Source organism: Aspergillus sclerotioniger, assembly GCF_003184525.1.
Source record: "Aspergillus sclerotioniger CBS 115572 chromosome Unknown BO94scaffold_8, whole genome shotgun sequence".
In the NCBI taxonomy this organism is placed as follows: domain Eukaryota; kingdom Fungi; phylum Ascomycota; class Eurotiomycetes; order Eurotiales; family Aspergillaceae; genus Aspergillus; species Aspergillus sclerotioniger.
Genome location: NW_020290998.1, coordinates 735,582 through 763,184, shown reverse-complemented (window position 1 = coordinate 763,184; position 27,603 = coordinate 735,582). Strand labels below are relative to the sequence as shown.

Here is a 27,603-nt window from a genome sequence, read left to right as displayed (position 1 = left end):
TACGTTAGGATTTCTGCATATTTATGTAATCTCTTTATCATGGGAGTAGTTATCAAAGTCAGCTGATCTGAGCTAAGCCTAACCCGGTCTAGCAGAAAATATATAGATATTAAAGACCGGAATACAATTATCAATTTCCTATTTTATAATAAATGGAGTGTTGCGCGGAGCCTGCAGATTAACAGTAATTACTGAAAATAGAAGAGCAGCAATGGCTAGATCAGTATTATGTTCTATATATATTAGAGTCTATATTATCTCATAACACTGCTAAGTATATCATAGAACAAAAGCAGGCAGAAAGTTTAATTAAGCAGTTACTATCTAAGCATTTCTGAGGCCTTACTGCTGTTGAACATTGATTAATTTTGCATACTCATCAACTTTGATGAGTTATCTATTTTCTGCGGTCTATCAGTCTGTTGCGGACCCTTTTCTTATCTTCAGGCTATCAACAAAGAAGTATTCCTACTTTGACCCTTAGAAAGCCTTCAAGTATTTTAATCTATCTATACAGCTATTTGCAGCACTCTGAATTATACTGAATCTTACCAAGGTAGGAGGCTCTGTATGATGGTTTGAAGTGAGGTTACCGAAATATCTCGCTCAGGATTAAATAGCATAATGAAATAAAAAAAAAAAACTTCAGTTCCAAGGCTAGGGCCAGTAAAAATAGGCCTCTCGAAATTCACTATGCATCCAGAATCCACCTCCCGTCCTCTGCTGAAAGCATCCCGAGGTACCATAAAGCTAATAGTACTGATAATACTCCTACACCTCCACGCGTCCCGGGCACAGCCCTAGAGACCACTAGACGACCACTTCCCTTTAAATACTTGACAGCAACAAGCTCCGTGTTTATCAGATTATAACCATACCGGGCGTTATGCTAACATATATAGAAATTAATCTGAGCCAAGACCTGCTTATACTTATATTATTCTATCAAAGTCTGAGAATAATACCATAAAGATTGCCATTTCCAGGATATCTTCAAATCTCCTGGAGCTTGATTAAGACTCAGAGCAGCACTTTCTTCCACAGCTTTAAAAGCAGTATCAGGTCAAAACAGATCTATTATAGATACTGTATTTTCTCTATCAAATATAATTAGTAAGAGTTATTACACTGTAAGCTCAGGTGCAAGTTACTCAAAAGCAGCCTGAAGTAACAAGTGATTACCTCATACAAGGCAAGATTAGTTCAGCAAAGTGTAGCTGAAACTGAGGCTCGTCTCTTATCACTGTAGGTAGGAATGCGATGGGCTTGAATTAAATCTGTTTTAATTATAGTAAAACACCATATTGCTGAATAATTATGAAGTAGTTAAATTCAAGTCAAGAAACCATCTTATAAATATTCTCTACATTGTAATAAGAATTTATTATATTACAGAATAGGGTAATACCATCTATGGGAATCGCTGGAAAGCTAACAGAAAGATATATAATAGATAATATCCTTATCTACAGTTATACTGAGTTTGGAGATGGCTTACATTGTTTTAATAGTCTAATAAACATTTGTTTCTTCAGTCCGGAAGTGTGTGGACATTGTAAGATGCAGGGAATTATCTTGAAAATCAGGCTATCACATATAATAAGCTGAAATATACCCATGAATACTTTTCTGTGTTAGTGCTCTGAAAGTACTTATAGGTGATGGTCTTAGCAGTTTTGCTAGTTTAGAAAAGAACAGAGAATTATTTAATTACTGTATTACGGAATGCCAAGAAAAGCACTGCAACTAGATCATTTCTTGGCATAAGCCTGAGAAATAACCTGCTCAATCACAGGATGGCCTTAGGATCATGTTTATTAGTATATCCAGCTGGATACTTTCAATATGGTTATTACTACTAAGTAACTGAGAATCTATCTGAATAATAACAGATAAACTGGGGGAAGCAACAGGCTCGGTTTGTTCTTTCCTATACAGTATTTACAAGTTCTTTTATTAAAGGCTTTCGTGGTAGATAATATTATATCAGAATAAGTATAGTAGATTACTCTAGAAAAAGCAACAAAGCCACCGGATCGCAGCTTCTAATGAATATCAGTTCTAAATGTATTTTAGAATTACTAAGGATTCAGATACGTAGGACTAGGGATGCTTACTTGCTTTATTCAATCTCAAGCAGCTGGCTGGCTGGAACCACGGGACCTCGTCTACGTAAGTTTCCCGACAACACTCTGCCCCTTAGGTTGCGCATGTTCTGATGAAATTAAGTTGCCATTAGGTTTTGATGCTTGAGATTATAATGGTTATTATAAGTCGATGCTGTTGTTATTGTCGTGTGTTACTCTACAGTCTTGATTAACTTTAAAGAGAAACACACTCTATATCAGAGATCATTCTCTTTTTATTATCTGATTAATATACATCACAAGACCACCTCTCAATATGGAAGATAGTCATAGCATTGATAAAAAATTATTAGTCAACTCATGTGGAATCTAACGTACAGCTAAAAATTATTTAAAGTAGGCGTACCATTGCTGCTTTCTTTTAGATATTATTAGGATCTTCAGTTATAAAAAAGCTTCTATCAACAGAATTCACAAAACAATTAAATATATGTAAACTATCTATAAAAAGTAATAGGATATAATCTTGTTTTAGTAAATATATCTCTAACCTGAAACAGTTTTCTTATAATAAAATATTAATAATATTCTGGAATTATTATACAGGATATCGCACAAATTAGAGTAGAGATATTAAACAAGGATTTGTAAATAATCAGTACTGTAAGACCGCTATTTTATATATTAAACACAAATTTAAAGAACTTGCATGTATACCGTGCCAGTAATTATTTTAATATAATCTTAATATTAGAGCTTCCCATACTCTCCATGTGTTTACTATTTATCGAACTATCAGCTTCTGTAATATTAATTGAGCTTCTCAGTTACTCTAAATATGAGCTTTAAGTTGTGATTATCCAATCTATATATTTTATCATAGTTAATCCAGATCTATGTTTGAAATTGCGCGTGATAGTGTATAAAATTTCAGGCCTCTTATTTATATCTGGCGTATTTAAAGTAGATATTAACTCAAAATTCACTGTCATCAAGCTATCTGTCAGTCCTGGATAGCCAAAGTACTGGCCCAGTCCGAATGTCAAGACCACCATAAGTAAAACTAATTCCAGTTATATATCAATATATATTGTTATATAGCTAGCCACTACAGACTGTGCTATTTCCCAAGCCTCTTTAATATTGAGAAGAGCAGACTAACTAGTTGTATATCCATAAAGGAGCTCGCTTGACAGTACATCTACAAGTTTATTAAAAGAGATGTGTATTTGGAGTATGAAATTGTGGTTTATATAGATAAAGAAATTATTAATATCTACATTATTCTTAGGATTAATCAGCGGGGATAGAGGAATAATGTATTATGATTCTTTCTTTTTCATTGAGCCAGAAGTGCTGCTAACACTGTTAATTATTGGTGTTATAAAGGTTGTAAAACATGCGGGTACGCTCCGGCGTGGTGGCACGTGTAGTTGTGGTCTGCTTAGCTTAATTAGAGGGAATAACACAGAGGATTACTAAGGTAGGGAATTGTTAAAGTGATTAAAAGAGCATTACTCAAAACCTTTAGTAGGTAAGGTTCAGATCACTGCCCCATGTAAATAAGATGATCCAGTATAGTTAACACCGGCTGGAAAGTAGAAGAAATATCTAGACAAAGTTTATTGATTTAGTAACTGGCCTCCAGTCCCTGAGCCACTACCATGATTACTTAATGATAGGAACAACACTGCAGGATAATGATACTATTTAAGCCGTGTTTTATGTCCGGAAGATACTGCAACTCCTGAGTATGGTTCTACAGCCTGATTAAATATCTTAAGATTGTGTTCAGTGCTTGAGACTATAGCAGGATTCGCACAAACTTTAGGAAGCAAAATCCATTCAGCAGGCTGTTGCTATAGACACTATTTAGACTGCGAATACTGAGACCTAGATATCCCTTCTGATAGGCATGTAGGCATGGAGCTTATTTATAAATCAGTCTTCTCCATTCCGCCTGAGAAGCTTCCAAACCGCGCCGCACCTGGTAGATTCCGTGCTGGCAGGCCTGTAAATGGTGAGCCTGGCTGGAAAATGTCTGGTGGCGGATTAAGGCGGTGCTGTTTCATCTCTGTTAGTATTCTGCTACCCTCTACAGCCCGCTTGCACTTCTTTTCAGGAATCAGGCCCGGTACCAGAGCTTGTAAGGCAAGGTCCTCTTTGGCGGATACTCCATCATGATTGTTCTTGATATTAGAAAGTAGAGTGTAATTTATATTGGTATCGCCAAGATAATAGTCGAAAAAGTCATTAATATATATTTTATGCATCTATCTCTAGCGTTCTGTAAGTCTTACAGCCATATATGATTGTAAGTAGATCAGCATTGGCAATAAATCTTGAGATGATAAGCATACTTAGTAGTCTTTTTATTACATAGCGTGTCAGAAAGCCGTACTATCTCTAGTTTAATTACTATTCTTCTCCATAATCTTATTTCTTTACTCTTAAGCTTTTTATACTGTTTCCATACTGAAAATATAATAAAGCTTTGGTCATTCCTATCTGGCCCCTATCTGAATTTGTTGCGGAGCTGTGATATATTAACAGTTAGAGAGATACTCGGATTGCAGTAAAGAATGAATTAAATATAAACATTATTGATAATATTGCCAGTTAGAGCGTGAGATAGTAAGACTTATTATTTTATCTGTTTTATCAACTCCTGTAGGATCCGCGAGCGGATAGGATCATATATTAGAAAGGTATTTAAGAGTATAAGACACATCAATGCTGGCAGAGAAATCACTGATTTTAGATTATTTAATAATGTTTAGAGCCCCCATTCAGACTCTAAAGCCAGTGAATCTTCTGTATAGATAGCTATGGACAAGGACTGTGATAGATTAGTTCAGTATCTTACATTGATTGATAACACTCTTAAAAAGAGGATTTATTTTTTGAAAGAGATACACCAAACAGCTCGGGTCGTAAGAAGAGTCTCTGAGGCATATACACGACTGATAGAATAAAATGAGGCAATAGCTTGTGTAGAACACGCAATACTAGTATTCGAATATCTGACAACTGACTGGAGAATGGTGAAGAAGTTTCACTCTCCCGCAGCCAGGCAAAGTTATGTGTAGTTTAGACGAGGCTAAGCCCTTTGTTAGGGCTTATTCCGCTTCAGGAGAAAAACCAGCAACTAGTTAGACAAATCCTGTTGTAATAGGCTCAGCTTCACCCACTACGTTACATAAACTAGATAACAGTCTTCCATGTAGGCTAAGCTACCACTATCCAAACCATATCAGTCCTGCGGTTTCTTGATAATCTTATATGTGGAAAGTATAAGAGCAGGACTATCTATAAGAACTGATTCTGTCCTGTGCTTCCATTTCCTGAAGTTATAAAACACTGCTTTGCTGAGATATGCTCCTGCGTAGTAGAATATTAATTAAATAACATGATCATTGATCCAGCCATGGCCTCAATTTATCCTATACTGAACAATATATTTAAATACCCAAGCCTCTCAGTCTCAGTAACCAACATTGTAAAGACGTAGTAGAAATATGCAGGAACTTGTTACTATGGATAAGGAATGAAGCATGCTAGAGAGAATAAAATCTTATTAATTAGGACAACAGGCTTACTAGGGGAAAAAAGAATCTTATACTGACAGTATATGATAAATATTATAACAAGTGCAGATTATCAGTACTCTAAGAAGCAGTGCCAGAGCTATGCCTGCTAGTAGGTTTAACAGTATAACCAATATTATGAAGTTATTTATCTTCTTGCTTTAATTAGCTCATAATAAAGTTATATATCAAATGCTATTATGTCTAATCCTAATTAAATGGGCTATAGTTAGTTGCAGCTTTAAGCATGATTACGGCCTACCCGCTGCAGTATAGATATATAATTGGTATATACTAACCATACTTCTGCATCTAGAAAATCTATATATATTAAGATCATGAGATTTCCTATAAACTGCTAACTGCTTACCACAACTTTGAAGATCACTAACCCATATATTCACTTATTGACTTAGAGAAGCCTAATGTATGTTATTTATTAAGGTTTCTGCGCTCTAATAGCGCAATATATCAGCCAGATATAGCAAGGATTATTAATTATTCTGGATCATACTTATTTATAAATACAAGAACATCATCCGGAATACTAGGATATTAAAATAAAAGAAGAAATAATCTATATAATTCTTTCTTTACTTTATAAAAGTATTAGAAAGATTTATTAAAGTATTATATAAGTATATATATAATACTTACTTTACATGCAGCTAGACATAAAAAAGGCACTTATAGTATTAGAATAATGTATCTAATATATGTATACATTGTCCTAATTATACGGTTAATAATATAATCTACTTTTTTAGTGTAAATTAAGTTCTCTTGATAACAACCATCATCTGGTTCCAGCCAATGAAATTGAAGAGCTTGTAACTTTTGATATGTACCCAAAATCAGGCCTAGAATATCTTTGCTGAACTTATAATAATAGACTAAGATTATCAGGGCTTAGTTTCACCTTCTGAATTTGTTGGTGTAATATAATTAAGTCTATACTTCAGGTCAGGTGTAATGTCCCGCTCGAACCAGTCGCGAAGATCAGACATAATTCTCATCTGAAATCCAGGGCTGAGTGACTATTTAAGAAAACCCTGGCCTTAATGTGTGTCAGTAACTGAGTACTTACAGATAACAGCTTTCCTAAAACAGCAAGACAGTCCCTATAATAGACAGACACCAATCAAGATTATAGTACTATTTACTATAAATAAGTATGAAGGAATAATTCTTGTTTTTCCAGCTAATAATCTACTATTTATCGGGGCAAGCGTTCTACGAATCAAGTGGTTGCACTTCTTTAGTCACGGCTGTTACTGTGGCACTAAGTTTTTCTCTTATCATTTCCAAGCACTCTTAGCACCTTCAATGCCCACATGAACTACAGCAGATAATTGTATCTCGTTGCCAAGCTTATTACTTTATGTACCATAGTCTAAACTTCTAACTATTGCTCTAGAATATCCCTATATTGCGAAAGTGGACAAGTGGACAAGCGGACAAGTAGACAAGCGGACAAGTGGACAAGCGGACAAGTGGACAAGCGGACAAGTGGACAAGCGGACAAGCGGACAAGTGGACAAGCGGACAAGCGGACAAGCGGACAAGTGGACAAGCGGACAAGTGGACAAGCAGACAAGTGGACAGGTGAGCAGGTGGACAAGTGAACAAGTAGACAAGTGGACAAGTGGACAGGTGGACAAGCAAACAAGTGGATAAGTGGACAAGTGGACAAGTGGACAAGTGGACAAGTGGACAAGTGGGTAAGTGGACAAGTGGACAAGTGGGTAAGTGGGTAAGTGGGTAAGTGGGTAAGTGGGTAAGTGGGTAAGTGGGTAAGTGGGTAAGTGGACAATTACTTTAGATAGCTGCCTCTACTTAGCTGATCCCTGAGAACTCCTTCGTTGCTAGCACCAAAATAAGACATTAACATAGTTACTCACCTGTTCTTGGGAAATTTTTTGTTACTAAAGTTATATGCATCGCTTCGAAGAATACTGACCTTTTTATGCTTCTAGCTTTCTGTTGACCTTGCGCCATGCTCGCGATCCATTACATCCTGACACAATTCATTGGCTCATATGGTTCATGGCCAGAAATGGGCTATGTATGTATTACTAAACTATTATTAATGCTCTGTAATTCGAAATTGATACCTCCCTTTCTTAACTTGCTATATTGGGAATAACATACACCTGCTAGCCAGGAATCCGGCTTTCTTCTTATCAATGATTGACTTTTCTGACGCAACCCAGTATGAAATTATAACCCGGAGCTCATCATGTCTGAAGCCAACATCACTTCCAGATAGCTCTAACCGTGTCTCTGCAGAGATCTGTTCTTGGTGGCTGCATAATCATTACTAAAAAGAGACTTTAAAAAGTCAGGATCTGTAGTACTTCTTATCAAGCTATTATCTGTTATCTGAAGATTCTTGGAATATTGGCCTCCAGAGACAAAAGATCAAGATACTTATAGTGATTGTTATATTAGTTATAAATAATATATAAGACTAAAAATATAAACTTTCAGCATTTCAAGAGATAACTACACAATTCAGGCAGTCTTCAACGTTAGGCTGCTCAGTTGCTTATATTTAGCACAGTAGGTATCAGTAGAAGTACAGGTTATAAAAGCCAAGCTTTATTAGTAGGTGCAAAATCAATGAAATGTCGCACGGATGTCGTCAAACTACAAATATTTATAGAATGAAAAATACCTGTCAGTTTATTAATATAACAGCCTATAGAGTGAGTGGATTCCCAGGAAATAGGCCTAATCTTTCAAAGCCAAACTGCATTGAGATATCTGAAATTAGAAGAGATAAAATATATAATAAGTCATATATACAGTATATTTCCTCTTCAGATAAAAGAATAAGCCATCAGTACGAGAATCAAAATATCTATTAAAAAAACATATATTAATATAATAAGAAAATACAAGTTATAAGCTATATTATATCTCTCATCTCTGCATCTACACGCTGTATAGGCCAGCAAGAAGTCAGAAAGGCCTGATAATTATAATATATAAGCATCATGTTGGCAAGCCATACTTTAATAATAATTAAATTCTATATATATTAAGAGACACTTTACAGAGCTACAAATAGGCTCCTGTCTCTTTTTAGCATGTCTTACATTCAGGCCGGTCTCATTTAGTCCACTTTACATCATAATTTGACTTTATGAACAAAGTAATATACTTAGTTAGTAACCTAGTATCCCTGATAAAAAGAGGTCAGAGACTTCCAAATCTGGTTAAATGAAAGACTTCCAATATAGGGCCCGTTAAAGTCAGACCGACTCATTGAGTCAATTACCCAATGATAAGAAAAGCACTATCCGAGGCTAGAGGCAGGACTAATATAGGTCCTAAAAAGCCAGTAACAAGACCATGCAAACCGCCCACTTGTCTACTTGTTCACTTGTCCATTTGTCCATTTGTCCATTTGGCTAGGTGTTATGTCCACTTTTCCTCCGTTGGGCTATTATAATCATGCTTATTAGCACGGAATACTGTGGATTCCTAGGCTTTTGGTCTGCTATCAAAAATATAATGTTAGCTTAAATTTGAATTTTGTCTTTACTGATAAAAGACTTGCTGATAGATAACATGACCGCGCAAGCACTGTCTAGTAATCGCAATGATTTTCCATGACTGGATAATTAAAATTATTAAGCAAAATAATTTCCATCTATAATAACAGCGATTTTTCACTCGCCAATGCTTGTATTTGGGGCCATTAGTTGACACGACTCGAAATATGCTCTAGTTATTTATATATTCTATAGCTGTGTATACATGGTTTTAGGATATAGATTGTTGGCCTCACTGGTCTCGTACTCTTTTCTGCAATGAGTTAATCAATCATTAGTGTCCTGTACGGGCTAGTCCTGTATCTGAACTACGTCACATGGTACAAAGTAAATCTTTAAGTAGGGAACTATAAAAAAGGTAAGAAGCATATTTATTGGGAGTACTGTAGTTACTGAATAATAACTTGTACCATCACCTAAGTAAAGTAAACCAGCGATATAAGGAATTAACTCAGACCACCTTAAAAATAGCTTATGGTGGAGAATTCCTAATATTACATTATACAGGAAATGGCCTTAACTCTACCAGTTGACTCTATGTATTAACAGTTGGCCAAAATTATGTGTTTCAATCTAATTTTCCAATACCATACAATACTATGGCTGTATTTAAGATCTTTGATTAGTTATTTTCTTTATATAACTAGTTATGCAAACCCACATTTTCTTGATAGAAGCAGTTTTGTATGGGGAGAGACTCAAGTCTTGGCAATTTCTTAGTATTGGCATGAAAAGCAATCTGGTATATAAAACCAATTTAGACCGATGATTGAGTTGCTCCAAGCGGAGGATTCCCTATATCAGTGGTTGCTTATATTGGAGTTTTACTGTTATAGTTTTTAAAAACAGTCCCTGAGATGACGTTATTGATGACAAAGCTGCAGCCCAAGGAGCCCTGAAGTGGGGCAGAAATGTGAGGGGCAAATCTGTTGTCTAACTATCATAAGTACAATAATATTTATTTTGTATATTTTATAAGATTACAATTAAAGAGCATCTTTAATAAATAAGTATAAGTAAACATATTATTTCTACTATCAGTATTAACTAAATATAAATATTCAAACAGAAAAACTACTACTTGTCATCGCCCCTGCTTTCTCTTACCGATGATTGCTTAATTCTCTTTACTAGAATGTTAAGCCCGTTGAATTAAAAGATGGATTTGGAAGACTTTATAATTGAAAACTTTGATAAACAAGTACTCATTGTATTAGTGGAGAAAGAGACCAGCAAACCAGTTATTTTTAATAAACAGAAAGCTATTATTATGGATCTTGAGAGTGTTTCATGGCCACACGTTTCTGTTTTTCTAATAAGTAAGAAAGAGAGAGATAGCAGGATCTAAATATATAAATAATCAGAGAAATATGTATTAATAATGATAACAGGGTCTTAATTTACAAAAAAATACTCTATCGCGTGACTGAAGAAAGAACAAAATTTTTGATTTTATGGTAATCTAACGGTGTGGTTCTTCACCCCAGTAAAGCCCGGCCCTTAGTAAGGCTATAGTGTAGTAACTGTTCGCTGAAGGCCAGGGGAATATCAATTTTTAGAGTGATCTTTATACTGGGGCCACTATACTAGAAACAGCTCAGCTTTATGTTGGAGATACTGGATGTTTGACTAATTATGGAAGCTAAGTTGTGAATATTACAGTCTGCTTATTGATTAAGTATATGCTTGTCAGAAGCTGGCTTGTTATCCTTGAGGATGTGTAGAAATTTGTTTCAGTCAAGTAAAACAGTAGACTGAATCGGCTGGTTTGAAAAAGGTTTCATATTATGTTCTTCTATATATTATTAGCTCTATCCTATGTTTATTATTTTTTAACTTACCAAGGCCTGGGCTTGATTACAAATTGGAATTGCACCCGATTAGGTGCTGATGGTGTGGGAAAGGCTCGATAATGAGTGGGCGATATTTTATTTTGTATTGTCGATAAAAGGCTAGCACAATGTTGCTCAGACTTTGAGGTTTTTCTTTGCCAGCCCACCACTGCCCGACTTCTTCAAGCCACTCAAGTTTGGAGTGGCTTAGTCTGGTCCTTGGGATCTTGAGCAAAGATAAGATAAAAAGATCAGACGGAAACTTTTATTCCATCTCCTGAAGGTTTGCTTTTACTGCTGTGTTCTGTTATCTAGAAGTATAAGGTTTCTGGAATGTCACAGAGTCATCTTCTCTCAAAATCATAAAATTCCGGCTAAAATAAAGAACCTGAGCCTTAGATGGTTTATGTCCGTGATTAACTACATATTGATTTCGCTCTGACTCTAGGAAATTAGTAAATAAAGTATAAGTTAATGTATTGAAATTGATAAAAGACATTGCTGACAGGAACAGGCTTGATGGCTTATTTAGTCGAGTGGCCAAGTGGACAAGTGGTCGGGTGGACAAAGGACGAGCGGTGAGACGGACAAGCTTGACATTGATTGATTAGTCAACATTAGTTGGCATGTAGGTTAGGTAATCTAGTCACGAGACCATGCCTAACTAGTATTACCGCTTCAACATCCAATGCCGAGCACAACTCGGAATTAGAGGCCCAGCCGCATTTGGCACACTGATAAAAACCTTCCGCTGCCGGCTTGCGTGTGTTAATATAGCTGTCTTCCCACCACTGGCGTAGCAAGAAAGTATATTGGTAAAATCATCAGATATGAGAATATAGATAAATTGAAGAGGCCAGGATATTCGTTGATTTTACTATTATGGTTAGTTAATAAAAAGATTGCGTAGGCAAGCGGGTGAAAGTAAGGGAGGGCATAATTTAGCATTTCTATCCAAACAAGCTCTCTTGTGTGACAGTGTTAACACAGGTTATAGCACTAATGCATGGAGATTTATGATGGCACATGGCTCAGCGGCAAATGAGTGGCTAGTAGAACGGTCTCGTAGCGACAATACAGACTTTCCAGAAATTGGCTTTACCATCTATTCTCTTTCAATCTTTCCCAGACCTTTTGTGCCGAAACACAAATGCCCCACAGTTGCGGGGCACTGCGGCCTATTCAAAACTTGAGTGGATAGCTCTGTTCGGTGTCTAACCATAGGAGGGATAGTGTCCGTCAGCATGAGGGTTCGGGAAAGAAGAAAAGAGAATAGGTGGTAAAGCCAATTTCTGGAAATTCTGTAGAAGAACAATCTCGACGAAACCTACAACATTTAGATATCTCAGAGCGACCGCCATAACGACCATTGTAGGGAAGGCACCGGTTTTCTGCTAGAACCATAATACAAGAAAGCGGACGGATCTCTCAGATCGGATCAGGCAGTACTTGATAATCAAGTAAAATTACATCATCGCAGATCCGTTTGTGGGGAGCTCCAGCGACTAACCTTGCCATGCCTCACCCACTGCATCCACACAGACCAAGGGTCGAAGAGAGGGCATTAATAAGTTAAGCTAGCACAGGTTTGAAGCCCGAAAGAGCGCCTTATAGTAAATCGCGCTCATCTCGGACAAGCTCCATGATGCAGTCCAGGAGGTTCTTTGCATATATACATATATATATATGTAATTGGACACGGACATATGCATGGTTAATTCCTCCTCTTTCATAGTATCTGAACTTCTAGAAGTGCAGTTCCATAATTCAAAAGGGCAATACTTTATAATGAGTAACCCACATTCCATGAAGGATATTATAGACATTCAATCCCACATATATACTTGCTCAGAAATATCTCTAACATCTTGCCTCAATTAAAACAATGCGTTTGACTGGTATAAGATATACTAGCAGCCAAGACTTTTCTCAAACAAATTAGAGAAGCACTTAACAGAAGAGCTAGACTGAAAGAAAGTACGCCTAGTCTTATTTAGCTCAGATTAACAGATCTTCTCCAGATACCATGCCACCGAGTCTAACATGTATCTAGATTGAAATATAGTATTTCTTGATAAATATCACACTTGTAATACAGAGAGTGTATAAATATAAAGTATCTGATATATTATATCTAGATAATCTATCTTATAATCTCCGGTGCTATCCCAGCAATAGAAGTTATCTATTATTACTATTAACACGCTTATGAGAGTAAGCATGTAATAATTCTTTAATAATGTTAGACCAGCTCATGTGCGAATCCTGCTGCTGTATTTAAATAGTCTAGTAAGGTTATAAAGATTTCAGCCGTGTGTTCTTACTGCTGGCTTATATCTCTTTCTATATCTCTATTATTTATCTCTTTTTTCTCAATCTTATTACTCCCTGTCAGCTCTCCATCTGCGAATACTCTAGTGCACCGGGGTTGACCATGATCATAATATTGAGTACGAGGTATTTTAGTTGTTAGATACATGTCTATTTATAAGATACTGTAGGAGAGCCAAAAGGATGATAAAAGTCTGGCTATGATTAGCCTGTCTGAAGAGTGCAGTTAGCGCTTAAAAATAAGGTTATACTGATAGAAGAAAACAGATAGATTAATCATGTTCTTGTCAGCTTATGAAGCATCCGGCCTGGTTATATATTTATTTATCTTGTTTACTGAGCACCGTTCAGGTAATATCATGATATCATGATTAATTTATTAAGCTAAAAAATGTCTAGATAAAAGATATTACTTTAATTTACTGATTAAGCTTACTCTGTTTCTATATTACCACTGTCAAAGACCAGTCTCTATAATAATAATCTTAAGATATAAAGTAGAGTAATTAGTATCTCTGTTAATAGCGCATATCATCACGAGCCTCAATAATAACAGACCTTCAGATATTCAGATAGTAGCAGGAGTAAGACAGGCCATCTACTTCTAGATCTGTTAGTATTACGAGACCCATGGGCAGTATATTATCAGTGCCTTAGGCTGGATTACTTGAGTCGTTTCTTGCTGGGTGGTTGCCGTGCTCGAGCCTTGTTTACCAGCTTTCTCTCGGCATGCTACTCAGACGCTGACCAGTTTACTTGTTCTTCAGTAGTTAACGCTCTTACTGCCGGTGCAGTTGTCTTCTGGATTTCTCAGCTTCTCTGGCACATATCTGTTCCACCGGCGGGTTTGCTAGGGCCTGGTGACTCCCCTGGCGGATGAGGGTCATATTGGACTGGACCGGTCGAGCACTTCTTGAGCCCCTGGATGGACAAGACCAGGCAGGTAAGATGTTTCTAGTCATTGGTTACTATATTTATACAAATGGTATTCTAATATTGGGTTCTGTCTACGTTGCGTGCTGGTAGATGTGCCGTACTTACTGATGAGGCTAATAATATTGTTAGTAATTATTAATCCTATCTAATCATCCATTTATCCATCCCTAAGACTCTGACAGCAGCAACGGCAGAACAAGTGGTTCCAAGCAGTTTTTTGAGACCCAAGTCGCACTGAGACCATGATTAGCACGTTCCGGCAAGCCTAGAGCCTGGAGCTTGGTGCTCTGTCATGTCCTCATATCCCGGAGGCAGAAGGTCTTTATATCTCCCATCTGCTGGCAATGATCTCACGCAAACATGATACCATACTTTTAGTTTCTATTTAATAGTGACTAGCGATCGGTTAGTAGCTGATCTGTGAGGAATAATCTAGGATCACAACTTACTGAATTAAAGCAAGGACTAGAACCTCTCTTCAACGGGCAGAGAGACCTTATCATTCCTGGACGGGACAAGATTAATATACAAGGATGGCTGGATAGTCTCCGAGCGGCGGGATAAGCTGCTGATTATAGATAATACAAGACTGGCGATCTCTTGTTGTGTTGACGGTACTTGTAATGGCTTGACGGGGATTATCTGTACTTAAATATTACTGCTGTCTTCAGCATGCCCCGTGAACGGGTATTTATGGGTATGATAATGCCACTGTGCCTGGATAGCCAGGCCACTTCTCCGGGTTCTAATGTCCTTGAGCCAGTTCTGTTCTTAGACTTTCCATATAGTCCCTTACTGTTTTTGCTTCTTTATCCAGGGCCATAAGTATTAGAGCTTCTACTCTTGCCACCTCTGTCGTGCGCGTCGCGTGGTTGATTGTGCCATGTTTGATCACCGCGTCTGCCCAAGAAGCCGACTGCTCTGTGCAACGAGGGCTGGCAGTTGACAGGACTGCAGTGACCGGCTAACAGCAGATGCACGCGCAGAGATTCCACTTGTGGTCAGTCCGCGTTGGGCGGCCGACGGCTGTGGTGGCCCTGGGTGGGGTATATGCTTGTTGTAGCTGTTTTGCTGTTTTCTGCGTGTTGCATGCATGAGTATAATAGTATTTGTATTTTACATTAACAATTTTCGCGTTAATCCGGTCTCAGTGGATCTATTGATTGCCATAGTCTTGAAGCAGCATGGCGGCGGCGCTAAGTATAATGGTAGAGATTAGACATCCCACCACCCCACGCGTTGCACACGCCGGCCGAATTAGTCATAGATGCTTAGCAGCGCTATTTATAACTGGATTATCATAAACACCAAGGGCCTAAATGAATCGTTCAGTACCCGCGTACGCGAGCTCTATTAATATAATATTTAAACATTATATAATACTTTTCTAAATATCTATTCTATTATCCTGATCAACTTCTTTTATACCACTTATAAAATATAATAATATAGAATAGAGTTTATGAAAATAAAGACAATGCTATTTATTACTTCTCTCTCAGGCTAAAAGCTGTTTTATATTAAGACCGGAAATTACGTTAACATGCAGTAATACAGTGACAATACTAATAACAGAATACAGCCATATTAAATATAAGAATAGCAAGCAGGATCTTGGCCAGGATAAATCAAATCTAGCAGTTATCAAGGATATTATAAGTTTTAAATTCCCCCTGTATTTGTAAAACACTGATAGATCTTATCTAACTAGATAAACAAGCTCTATCAAAATAAATATCACCATTTCTTTAGTTTTCTGGCCAATATTTGCGCTGTAATTAAAAACATAATTAATTAAAAACTACTAAAACTGTATTAGAAAGCCTAAGAATTTATAAAGAAGGTCCTAGCATTACTGAGCTATATTATGAAGAAGCTGAATACAATTATTATACCCCATGAGGCTCCTATTCTGCAGAAACAGGACAACCAGTCTGAGAATGCTGGTAAACAGTGTGCCAGGGACAGCAGTTCATCCTTCCAAAAGTCAAGCATGATCCAGCCGCTGAGCCCTTTTTTATAACAATCAGCCTCTCTTAATATTATATTTATTTTACAGTATGCAGCTGACTTGCAGCATGCAGACTCTTTCCCTGCTATAATAAGCACGACAGAGCCTACAGCCAGACTAGAGATACTGACTATTATCTCCTAACCATATCCGTATAATATTATATCAGATCTATAACAGGAACTCTATAACTCTCATACTGGTCACCCGTATAATGATGGACCAGAAAACCAGCAGTAGCTGTCTGACACCTAGTCTAATATTCAGGACTTGACAGTGCTCATTATGTCTGAGATCAGCTATATGCAGTAACTGTCTCCAGATGAATTATCTCTGTCTATACTGTCTACTAACCATAGGCCATCAACGAGGCCTTTCTTGTAGCCAGTGTAAGACTATGTGATACTGTCCCAGGCTACAGTAATAATGTTGCTGCTGCTGCCGCTGCCGTCCATGAGCCATGCGACGTAACCGGAAACCTCTGTCCTAAATGGCTCTGTTTATGGAGCCCTGTTGTCCATGGTCTATAACCCGCCTGCTCAGATGTATGCGGGGTCTCTGTAGGGGGGTCCTACATTTTTATCTTCTTTAGACTAGATACTGCAGTTCAGCCAATACCCCCCTCTGGGCCACTCGACCGGTTTGATCAATCTGCTAGTTTCATCACAGTTAATGGCGCCGGCTCAGTCAGGATTGTAAAATCAGGGACTGTCTGCGCAGACCGTACAGTATCTAACTTAAGCTAGTAATCTACCCAATCAAACCATACCTGATAGCTTATGGGGATCCATGGTCCTGGCATCTGCAGGCAGATACATAATCCCTTTCAAGTCCTGCTAAGATAACTATTTATTAGAGTATAGATTAGTTTAGCATATCTAGTAATATCTAACTTAATACACAATGTTCAACCGTGCATGGTAGCATGGTGATTCCTTACTTTAAATTAATATATACTATCTTATAGAGTATAAACCAAAATATCCATGATGGCTGTAACAAGCTGTAACCTTTATACATTTCTTAACATGTACTATACTTATTAACTCGAGCTGTGCATGTTCCGCAGCAGACAGCTCTTGGTAAGCTTCCCTACCATGTATTCTAGTATATTATACTTAATACTCCTGCCGGGTAATCTCCGAGTTATGGAAAGAACCAACCAGATGATCAGCCTGCAAGATGATAGAACCCCGAAATTCGAGTAACACGCAAAGTTCCACGACCCGTGGTTGTCTGCCCAGCAGATCGGTGTTTTAGGCGTGGTCAGACTAGTAGGTCTTAGGTCATCTCTAGGCAGTCAATTCTGCGGATGCACATACTTCGGCCTGTGGCCGTTCATTGCAACCTGTCTGTTCGCAGTCCGTTTATAGTTTCTACTCTTTTCACACAGTGTAAAAACCTTTCATTATTTAGCTGAGACACCATCAGGAACGTGTTAAGACAGTATGTCCATATCTTTATAAGCAAACAATCATAGTCCTATAATGGAGTCATTCCATAATCAACATCACAAGCAGTTTACTACTGCCTGGACCGAGCATCAGAACTTATCTATGACTCAGACAGTCACTCTTCCGTACATTCAAATCATACATAAAAATATACATGATATTTAATAAGAAAATACATTTCTAGTATTTCATAGATATATTAACAGTATCTTACCATTATATTTATTCTGAGCTCTGTAAATTGAAAAAGGACAGAATATATTAATATACTAGATCAGGATGGTGGCCTATTATTCTTAATTAAAATCAGAAATACATGGCCTGTATTACCGAAATCTCTTAATAGAGATTAATCTGCTCAATAACAAGTAATCACTTGAATATAGCTGAACCAATACTTTTTAAGTTAGCTACTGCCTTTAGTAAGGTTTGAAACATCTCAGGACTATTAAAGTCATATCACAGTAAAAGACTCCGCACTGTTCTGTCTAATAGATAGACAGAGTCTGGAGAATAAATCACAGGTGAGTACTCTATACTTATCATTATGTTAAACATAACCAGATTAGTGCTGGCTTAATTAATAATAAGGGCCTAGTCTACTCTAATCATTACTTGTGTAGATCTAGACCCTTCTTAAGATGTCTCCAGGGCAACCTGGAGCAACAGTATTTAGCTCTATAAATCCATCAGAAAATGATTATTTACTATAATAGGAGATTTTACTGTCTAGACACACTTAGCAACTGTCTCATAATATACGTTGACTCTTGGTAGGCCGATAGCCATTCATTCCACCGTCCGACCATTTTCGTTTAGAAAGAATGTCTACTTTAGGCAGTATTAAGGTCAAGCAACTGACTCACTCCTTCCTGGATCTATAAGAAAATCAAACAGTTTAAATTACATTAAGCTCAAACAACGGGGCCATCCCGTGGAAAACATAATAATACTATTAAGTAAGATACAGAAAATTCTGCTATCAATGCACAGTCATGCAGTTAATCATGTTACTAAATTAATCTTTAATACTAAAATAGAGGCCTCTTTCTAAATACAGTCAGTATTTCTTGTAGTCTGCAGTACCACTCTGAGTGTCTCTATAGAAAGACTATCTTTAAAACCTTATTATTTCTTTCAGTATTGCCTGGAATCAAGGAGTCCCTTTTGTCTATACTATTATATACTTAATTAGCAGTAGCTGAGTTACACCGGGGTCCTCCATTCTTAGTCCGGTCAAGATAGACCGTGTAATTCTGAAGATGATAAGCAAGGAGTCTCTGGCTGCAGCTACAGGTTAAAGCTTGTATCTAAATCACGGTGTTAAATATAAATATAGCATCTCAACCGTGGGAGTACTGAAAGAAAAAGCTTGACAGCATGCCCTGGCCTGTTCTGCATTATCCTGGAACTAAAGAACCTGCTATATTTAATATTGCCAGTAGAAAGAGAAAATCCTGGCATAAATATTCTTAATTCTTGTTACATCGGCTATCCCATTGCCTGAAAGTAAACAAGATTAATCATATTATTTAAAATTATAAAGAAATAATTATTATATTAACCGCCATATACCCGGAGATATAGATAGCAAAATATTCCTTATTAAAGATAGATCACGATCTCTAAGTCTGGCTGGTGAGAAAACTGGATTAATATTAATAGAAGAACTAATTCTATAATATCTGTTATAATCTATACTATAAGCTGTATATAAAGATATCTGATATTATCCAGAAGCTTATTCTATAATCATACTTTGAGCTGGAGTCACCCCCAGCAGGAGATCTGTTTTTTTATAATATTATCTAATAATTTAGTACAGTACTTCAGATAGTACAAGTCAGAGAAAGAAATGTAGAAGAGCATTAGAAATAATACTAGAATATTCTACCAGCAGCCGCGATGCCAGCTACTTAGATCTAGCTGCTATTAAAAGCAGCCTAAGACAGAGAAGGGATGGTTAAGACATGAGTATATCTACTGGTCTGTTATTATTAAGTAAAGAGATGTACTCTGTACTCAAGGCAGTCAGCCTGGATGGCATAAAACATGCTGAAGTACTGCCAAGCTGTTCTACTTCTGTCTTAGTGTAATACGTAATCAAAGTACGGGACCGCGTGCTGGCGCTCTCCCATCAGATACATGCTCCTGTATGCATCTTTCCTCAGTAGTCATCTGGCCGCAGTAAAGTAGAATCAAAGTCGCCGGCGGGGCTGCAGCTGAACATTTTAAGAGCATTGCTTTATATCTGCATCTGTTATATTCCTTCCATATATAAAGCCGGACAGAGTCTGCTTGAGGACCAGATTGGCCACGGCCAATGATGTCTGAAACCACGATGCCTGCAGACAGCGAGAGCCAGGAGGTGTATTCACCTCACGGACTTGTTCCATGCTCCCTATCGCGACTGGGATCACCTGTTAAAGATGCTGGTACGTACCCTGAGCTTCACTACAGCTTGCTGGAACAATGCGTTATCACAGTGATTATCATCCTGGCCCAATCATACTCGCAGCCGGTTTCGGTGGGATGCGTGACGGCACGGGAAAGGTCTATGGTTCAGGAGGCGGCTGTCATGCAGAAGATCGTGGAGAGCGGTTGCCCAGCTCCGACCAACGGAGTAACAATCCAGAGGGTAGCTCAACCCCCCGCGTGAACAGAGATAATAAAAGGCTAAATAGAGACAGGCAGCACCACCGCCCATCCATATCTCTTTAGCTTACCAGGCCTGGCAGTTACCGCAGCCACTGACCGGATCACAATGTCACAGCACAACCAGCATCTTCCCCCGATGGAATGACCAACACCACCTGGGCTACATAAGAAGCACCTATAAGTGCTTCCAGAGCGTGCTGAAAGGGCCAGACAACGCAGACTTTATGCAAATATACCGTACACTCCTGGTCCATCTACAGAGACATGCTAGTTAACAGTTATACACCTTGGGTCTGTATCTTATAATACAGAACAAGAAGACAGCACGCGTCCTACAGCTGTTAATAAGTAAAGAAGAGATCATAAAGCCAGCAGTTTCTGTAGTCTCTCTACTCTTAGACAACAGACCTTCCCAGGTCATGCAGCTACCATAATCCTGACAATTCAGTCCATAGTTTTAACCTTCTTTATCTCTTCACAGAGGATGCAAAGGACTCGGATAAGGATAATCATTACATAGATTATGACCATCCAGAAGCAGGTTTCTGGTTGTGCTTCACGCATGTGGCAACCAGACCAGGGATAAGACTAGCAGCAAAAACATAGAAAGACTCCTGAACCGCACGGACCGGTGGTCGCGAGTATCAATGTACCAAGCCTGTACTCAGGAAGGCGATGAAAGGAACCCTCAATTATTGTGCAGTCCTGAGAATAGGGGTGTGAGCATAGTAACAGCTTTACATAGACATAGGCAAGATAGGCATTCTTTCACCATACGCATGGATGCAGGTAGCCACTTAGACTTTGTTATTTTAGACTAGCTGGTTATGTCGGCTCGGCTCTCTCTGCGAATACGATACAGCCGGAGAAATCCCATTCACTGTTTCACATGCTACCGGATAAAAAAGATGAAACACAGGTATAGATAATGCCTGCGGAGTTTGATTGATGATGGCTAAGCATCTCTAATATAATGATAGAGTTACAGTACTTACTCCCGAATGCTATTAGATCACATAAGAATGATGTTTGTGCCTGCAGCATACGACTGATATGGCAAATTACTAATCTGGACATTGTACAGACCTCTCAAATCACCATCCATGTATTTACAGACGGCCGATGCGACTTATAAAGTACGGTTTGCCACGCCACCGGAAGGGTGTCCCGTCCGTTGACCCTGGGTCGCAGCTGATCAGCCCAGGTCAGGACAGCTTATATCTCAGTCGCTCTGACTGGGAGTGGCCCTCGACCGTATTAACCGCGTCATGCTGGGGTTCAAGCTTCTTGCTGTATGGCTTGGGATTGGATTTGTGGTTAGCATCGTTCCCGAGTTGAGTGACTCCTGCCTGACCTGTCCAGATATTCGCGACAATCAGTGAAAGCCCTATTCTGCTTTCGAAGCATAAGATACTTCTGTGTGTATGATTATTCTCTGGCTGTCTGTGCTCTTGGTATCATGGAGGTCTAAAGAGTCCTTAGGAAGCATCTATCCACTATCGGGACGGAAGGAGGCCCGGAACACCAGATCTCATGGTACGATGTCGGGTGTACCAACGGAGTCGAAGTCGGCTGTACCGTAGTCACTGGAGAACATGATCTAATTAGTGGACTACGACACCACGTGCAGAAAACTTCCCCTTCCAATGAGATAAGACAGTTGTATTACTGTATTATAGCTAGAAAAATTTCCGTGAGCAGCAACATGATCCCACGCCTCATGCGGGTCTAATTGATATTGTAGGGCCTAATGTAAGGAGACCTCTACGACATTATAGTGCTTCTCAAAGGACCGAGGATAGCATAAGCTAGTTTCCTGCGCGGATGAATGTGGTTGTGATTCAGACATGGAGGTCCGTCTAAAGCAAGATCAACGGTCATGCTTACATGTGATCATATACGCGGACGTTCTTGCTGTCAAACCAGCATACCCAGTATCACACATGGAGGCAGGCCCGTCATGGGCAAGGGGCAGATGGATGGGGATGCCTTGTCATGAAGGCCAAGGCGGGTGTTGTCCATCCTAAGTTCGAAACCCGATGCGACACTGTAAATGACATAACAGCTGGTTGTAACATTCGTGTAGACAAGAACCGATTAGGTGTGGTTTGCTTTACATACTCAATTGACGGGGCCGTGGTTTCAGAGCACCCGAGAAATAATGACAATTATGCTTAAACTGCTGTCCATGCTGTGCTGCTGAAAGCTTCAGGGCCTGGAAATCAGCAGGGCCCGTTGATCTTCAGAATACCAAATAGTTGCTTGGTACAGCTTCCCTTCCAGAATGATCGGATATAGACCTTTTCTTCTTAGTTTTCCCTGAGGCTGTAAAAACCTGACGCCGACCCATACCGAGCACACTTTGAGTCAAGATTCCACCTCTACGTCCATGGTGTACACTGGACAGCTGGTCAGTATTGCGTGCGATAAAAAATGGGACCTCTGTGGCCTTTCTTAGAGTGTTATATACCAAGAGCGCCCGACTCTCCTATAAGACCAGGCCGAGCCTCGGGCTAGAGGCTTGTGAAACAATCCACTAGAGTAAGATCAGAGAACCCTTGGATCCTTGAATAATCCAGGATAAAGAAAATCATGAACAGCGTGGATACTACCAAGCTCTATACACAGTGTTTCCAGGCCGGGCTTCTCCTTCACAAGAACAAGAAGGGTGCAGAGCTTTCTAAATATATTAGAAACATAATAAGTAAATTAAGTACTAAATCAGTCAGTGTCTTAAAAAGCGCAGCGGAAACTATATTAACCGCTCTAGCTTAAATAGATGAAATCACGCCCGATTCAAGCAAGTTCAAAGATTCTGATAACTTCATAACCTATACAGGAATCCTCAGAGATCTTATAAAGATCAGTGATCTACCAGAGAAGAAAGCCCTAATATTAAGTATAGTGCCCCATGCCAAGATGCGAGCTATAATAACTAACCATGGGCAGAGCTACGGTCCTTTATACAGAAGAACAATCTCAATAACAATATTCTCAGCCCTGGCCAACCAGCTTCAGCAGAAGAGCAGCCAGATAACAAGAACGAGGACCCTACAAATAACGGGGCCAAGGACCCAAAAGGTGACAAGGACGAGAAGGCCACAGATAAAGAAGACAAGCAGCCAGCAGGTGGTAAGGACGAGGCGGTAGGTGACGGGGACAAGGAACTGGTAAGTGGTGAGAAGAAGGACTCAGCAAGTGAAGAGGACGAGAACGCAACCGGAGCTAGCGTGGTAAATGATGTCAATAGATCGGCAAAGGAGATCTGGAAGGAGCACGGCTTAAAATATATGACTGTTATTATCAAAGAGACTGAGACCACCATCCTATATGAGGAGTAGACGCGGCGAACCCAGACAACCAAGTACACCAACTCCCGCGGCACAGCCAGTAACTATGTCATGGAATTCAAGAACAACATCACAAATATGTTCCAGTATAAGATTATATCAGCTGCAGAAGCCGCGGGTCTCCTGTCCTGATGGGTCACTCTCAAGAAAAAGCTAGTTACCGAGCCCGAGGGAAAGCTGATTCTCAATAAGAAGGAGACAGGGAAAGTAGTCAAGTTCTACTTTTACTATTTCTATCCTTAAAAAGCATTAGACCTTGATTCAGCTTTCCGAAACCCTATAACAAAGTATTATATTAAGTTTAAGTATCTTGAAGGTCTCTACTTCATGCTTCTTAGTAAACTTGCTTTGAAGAAATATAACTAAATAACTAGCTATATATTAAAGATTTTTAAGAGAGATTAAATACCATTATTAAAGACAGTAGGGCCCCTGAAGTACCTGGAGACAAACTCTATCTATTATAATCTACAAAGAGTCTTCAGCCCTCTCAAATGAGAAGTCTAATCCTGATATGACTTTTGCTATACTGATTATATTATTAACAGAATTAATCTTGACAGATATAAAAAGATAACTGATAAGAATATATTCCAGAGCCATGATGCCATCAGATTACTGAATATAGATATTATAAGCCTCAGGACCCGCTTGGAGGTCCTTAAGTTAGGATCAAACAAAATATAGAGCTTGATGAAGAGTAATTAGAAGAGTGTCTTCAACATTATAACCAGTATGAAAGAACTTATAATTATTATATAAGAAATATTTAAGAATATCTAGATAAATATTGCAAATCTGGTACTGCATATTAATAATATATCCCAGCAATCTAAAGACATGATAAATCAACTTTTTAAGTGAATTAAACAGTAATCCCAAGCTGAAAAGCAAATTTCAGTCTTAGAGATTGAAAGGATAATTAAAACTATTTTGGCAGATATCTGCGAGCAGATTGAATCTGCTAAACAAGATATATATGTAGATAGTATTAATAATATTATAGCTATTATATAATCTCTTTTCTACTGTATAATAGAGTTTCTCCTAAACTAATAACATAATACTTTAAAAGACAGAAAAATCACTATATATTTATCCTGTTATATAATCTCTTGTTGGATATTCTTCTTTAATATTTTCTGATTTAATCTTGCAAATATATTATGGTCTCTATCTTAAACTCTATATTTGCTATTTAACATACTTAGGACTATTCTTATATCTTATACTTTACTGCTTGTAAATTAACTAGTTAGCTTACATGCTATTTCTTTTAATAATATATCTAGATATTATAATAATATATATATTATACTAAATACCAGAGATCTACGCGATACTTATACTGTATATATATATAAGATGGGAGTAGCGCTTGCAGTTTTTATGCCCCAAGCTGCAGCAGTTAATCTTCCTCTTTACTGCTTAATAGTCCTCGCCAGATCGCGGGTCATATTATTGCCATCCCCAACCCAAGTTCTGCTGAGCATTGTTACAGACCCCTGCTAGCCAGGTTACTAGCAGAAGCGGACTCGTCAGGCAGAAAGGTAATGACCAGGAAGGACTCGGGCAGCCAGCAACTCTTATTGAGTAAGATCCCGGTTAGGGTAATACCCGAGGCAATGCTGTATCACGTGACCATCTATCATCAGATCTACCATCAAGGGTATATGATATGGTATATGGAATCCAGGAACGTGATTAGATCAACCCTCGATCTACCCTGAATAGTATACGAAATGATATATAAAGAATAGAATATAAGGACACTCTTTCATGTACTTAGCTAGTTCTATTCTTCATGCTTAATCTAATTGTCTTTAAGTAACCATATGTTTTGATAAAGCTTAGTGACAACACTTGTCCGCACTTACTTACGGATAGCTGCGCGGCACTATCTAGCCTTACTTCTCTTCTTCTGTTCAGATCAAGTCATCTTTAGATAGTCAATAACCTGACTACCTTTGATTCAGTTCACAAGGTACGTATTGGAACGGGAGCTAAGCTAATAAGAACAGGGAGAAGCGATCCTAGGATTTGACACATTGAGCACCAGTCAGTACGAGTGTTATCCAGTGACAACCAGTCATCATATCAACTACATCGAACACATCGCGAGCGCCTCAGCAGCAGGGCCCGACGACCAAGGAACTGATGGACATGGTTAGTCAGCTACAAGAAAGCATCACTGCCTTAGAATAAAAGAATCAGTTACTCAAAGATCGCTTGTCAGTCAAATCTGTCAAGGTCTGACCACCCGAGCCATTCAACGGCAAACAAGCGAAGCTCAGAGCTTTCTTGACCCAGTTAGACTTGTATCTTAACATGAATAAGGAAAAGCTCAAGAATAAGAAGGACAAGATCTTTTTCGCGTTTACTTATCTTACTAAAACAGTATTTAATTAATTTGAACTGTATATCCGCGAGTGATAAGAAAAGTTAATAAGTAACCAGAACAACAATATGAAATGATTTTTTACTAGTTATACCAGATTTAAATAGTATCTTGAACAGATATTCGAAGATATTAATATAACATGAAATACTAAGTAAAAGTTATAATGATTCAAGTAGACAGAATTAGTATCCATATATACTTTAAAGTTTCAGCAAGTCATTAATCACCTGGACTGGAATAATAATACTTATATTTCATAATTTAAAAAAAAACTTAAGATAGAGATCTAAGAAAAGATTATTTAGCAAGAATGACCGGACACCTTGGCTAAGATGATTAAAGCAGCTATAAGGATTAATAATAAGTTGTATGACTTTAATATAAAATAATAAGAAGATTAGTAGACTAGCGGGTCTATATCTCAACACAGTAATCAGCCAGGTTATCAAGCCAATAACAGAAGGTCGGTATAACCTAGAAGCTTGGGATATAAAGATCCCTATAGGCTGAAACCCATGGAGCTGGATACAGCACAGCATTAGACTCAATAAACTCAAGTATCTAAGAAGGAACTTGAACAATACAAACAAGACTGCTTGTGCTTTAGCTGCGGCAAAGCAGGTCACCAGTTAAAGGACTGTAGTCAGAAACAGCCTCAGAAGCAATTGAGAGCTATAAACCAAGATCAAGATAGAGAAGCCTATGATGTCACTGCCATTCAGCACGAAGTTTGGACAGAATCTGCAACACAGATATTAAATAGCAAGAAGCTACATGCTATTTAGCATGGTTGGCTATCAAAGGACAGAACGTACCATAATTAGTTGAGATAACAGGCCATCCTGGATGAGTCAACAGTACTATCTAGTTAATAAGAGGATTGATGATTATCTGTATTATTAATTTAGACTATAGAAGTCAACGATAACAGTTATAAGCCAGTTTCGAGGAATAATTATCCCAGTATAGTTTGGGACGAAGATGAACTGTTGGATAAAGAGTACAGTATACTGCTTAAAGATCTTGAACCTAGTAAGGAAAGATTTAGTGAGATATCTAATACTCCTGAAAAACCCTTATCAGAAATTAATAAACTCTGTCTATCATAGTGAGATGAAGACAAGAAGAACTAGAAGAACAATCAAGAGAATATTGTTTATTAATTAGACTGCATCTTAAACAAGATCTTGAAGAATCTAGCATGATTCTGCCCAGAGCTTAAAATAATCATGCAGCATTGCCCACATTGGGATTTAAAATGTTAGAAATCATGAAATAAGACTTGGGAACAATATCTATAGAGATATTCTTATCACCCAGAAATTTGTTTAACATGTAGATAAGATAATATAGACTATTATTACCAGCTATTAGAGATTAGTCAGAAGATAAATAT

At 38.1% G+C, this 27,603-nt stretch overlaps 3 protein-coding genes across 3 annotated transcripts; all 3 read left to right on the top strand.

The window, feature by feature from the left end:
• Nucleotides 1-6,735: 6,735 nt before the first annotated feature.
• BO94DRAFT_544563 (uncharacterized protein) lies at nucleotides 6,736-7,514 on the top strand (the record flags this gene model as incomplete). The annotated part of the gene is made up of 5 exons (XM_025613184.1): nucleotides 6,736-6,741; nucleotides 6,764-6,846; nucleotides 7,092-7,279; nucleotides 7,328-7,419; nucleotides 7,497-7,514. 5 exons carry the CDS (start codon nucleotides 6,736-6,738, stop codon nucleotides 7,512-7,514), a joined length of 387 nt encoding a protein of 128 aa, XP_025469589.1.
• A 12,610-nt stretch (nucleotides 7,515-20,124) lies between these two features.
• BO94DRAFT_555034 (uncharacterized protein) lies at nucleotides 20,125-20,890 on the top strand (the record flags this gene model as incomplete). Its single annotated transcript, XM_025613765.1, has 4 exons — nucleotides 20,125-20,233; nucleotides 20,285-20,436; nucleotides 20,489-20,704; nucleotides 20,735-20,890. 4 exons carry the CDS (start codon nucleotides 20,125-20,127, stop codon nucleotides 20,888-20,890), a joined length of 633 nt encoding a protein of 210 aa, XP_025469588.1.
• A 2,158-nt stretch (nucleotides 20,891-23,048) lies between these two features.
• On the top strand, nucleotides 23,049-23,797 carry BO94DRAFT_544562 (uncharacterized protein; the record flags this gene model as incomplete). Its single annotated transcript, XM_025613183.1, has 2 exons — nucleotides 23,049-23,180; nucleotides 23,426-23,797. The coding sequence occupies 2 exons, from the start codon at nucleotides 23,049-23,051 to the stop codon at nucleotides 23,795-23,797; spliced, it is 504 nt and encodes a 167-aa protein (XP_025469587.1).
• Nucleotides 23,798-27,603: the final 3,806 nt, after the last annotated feature.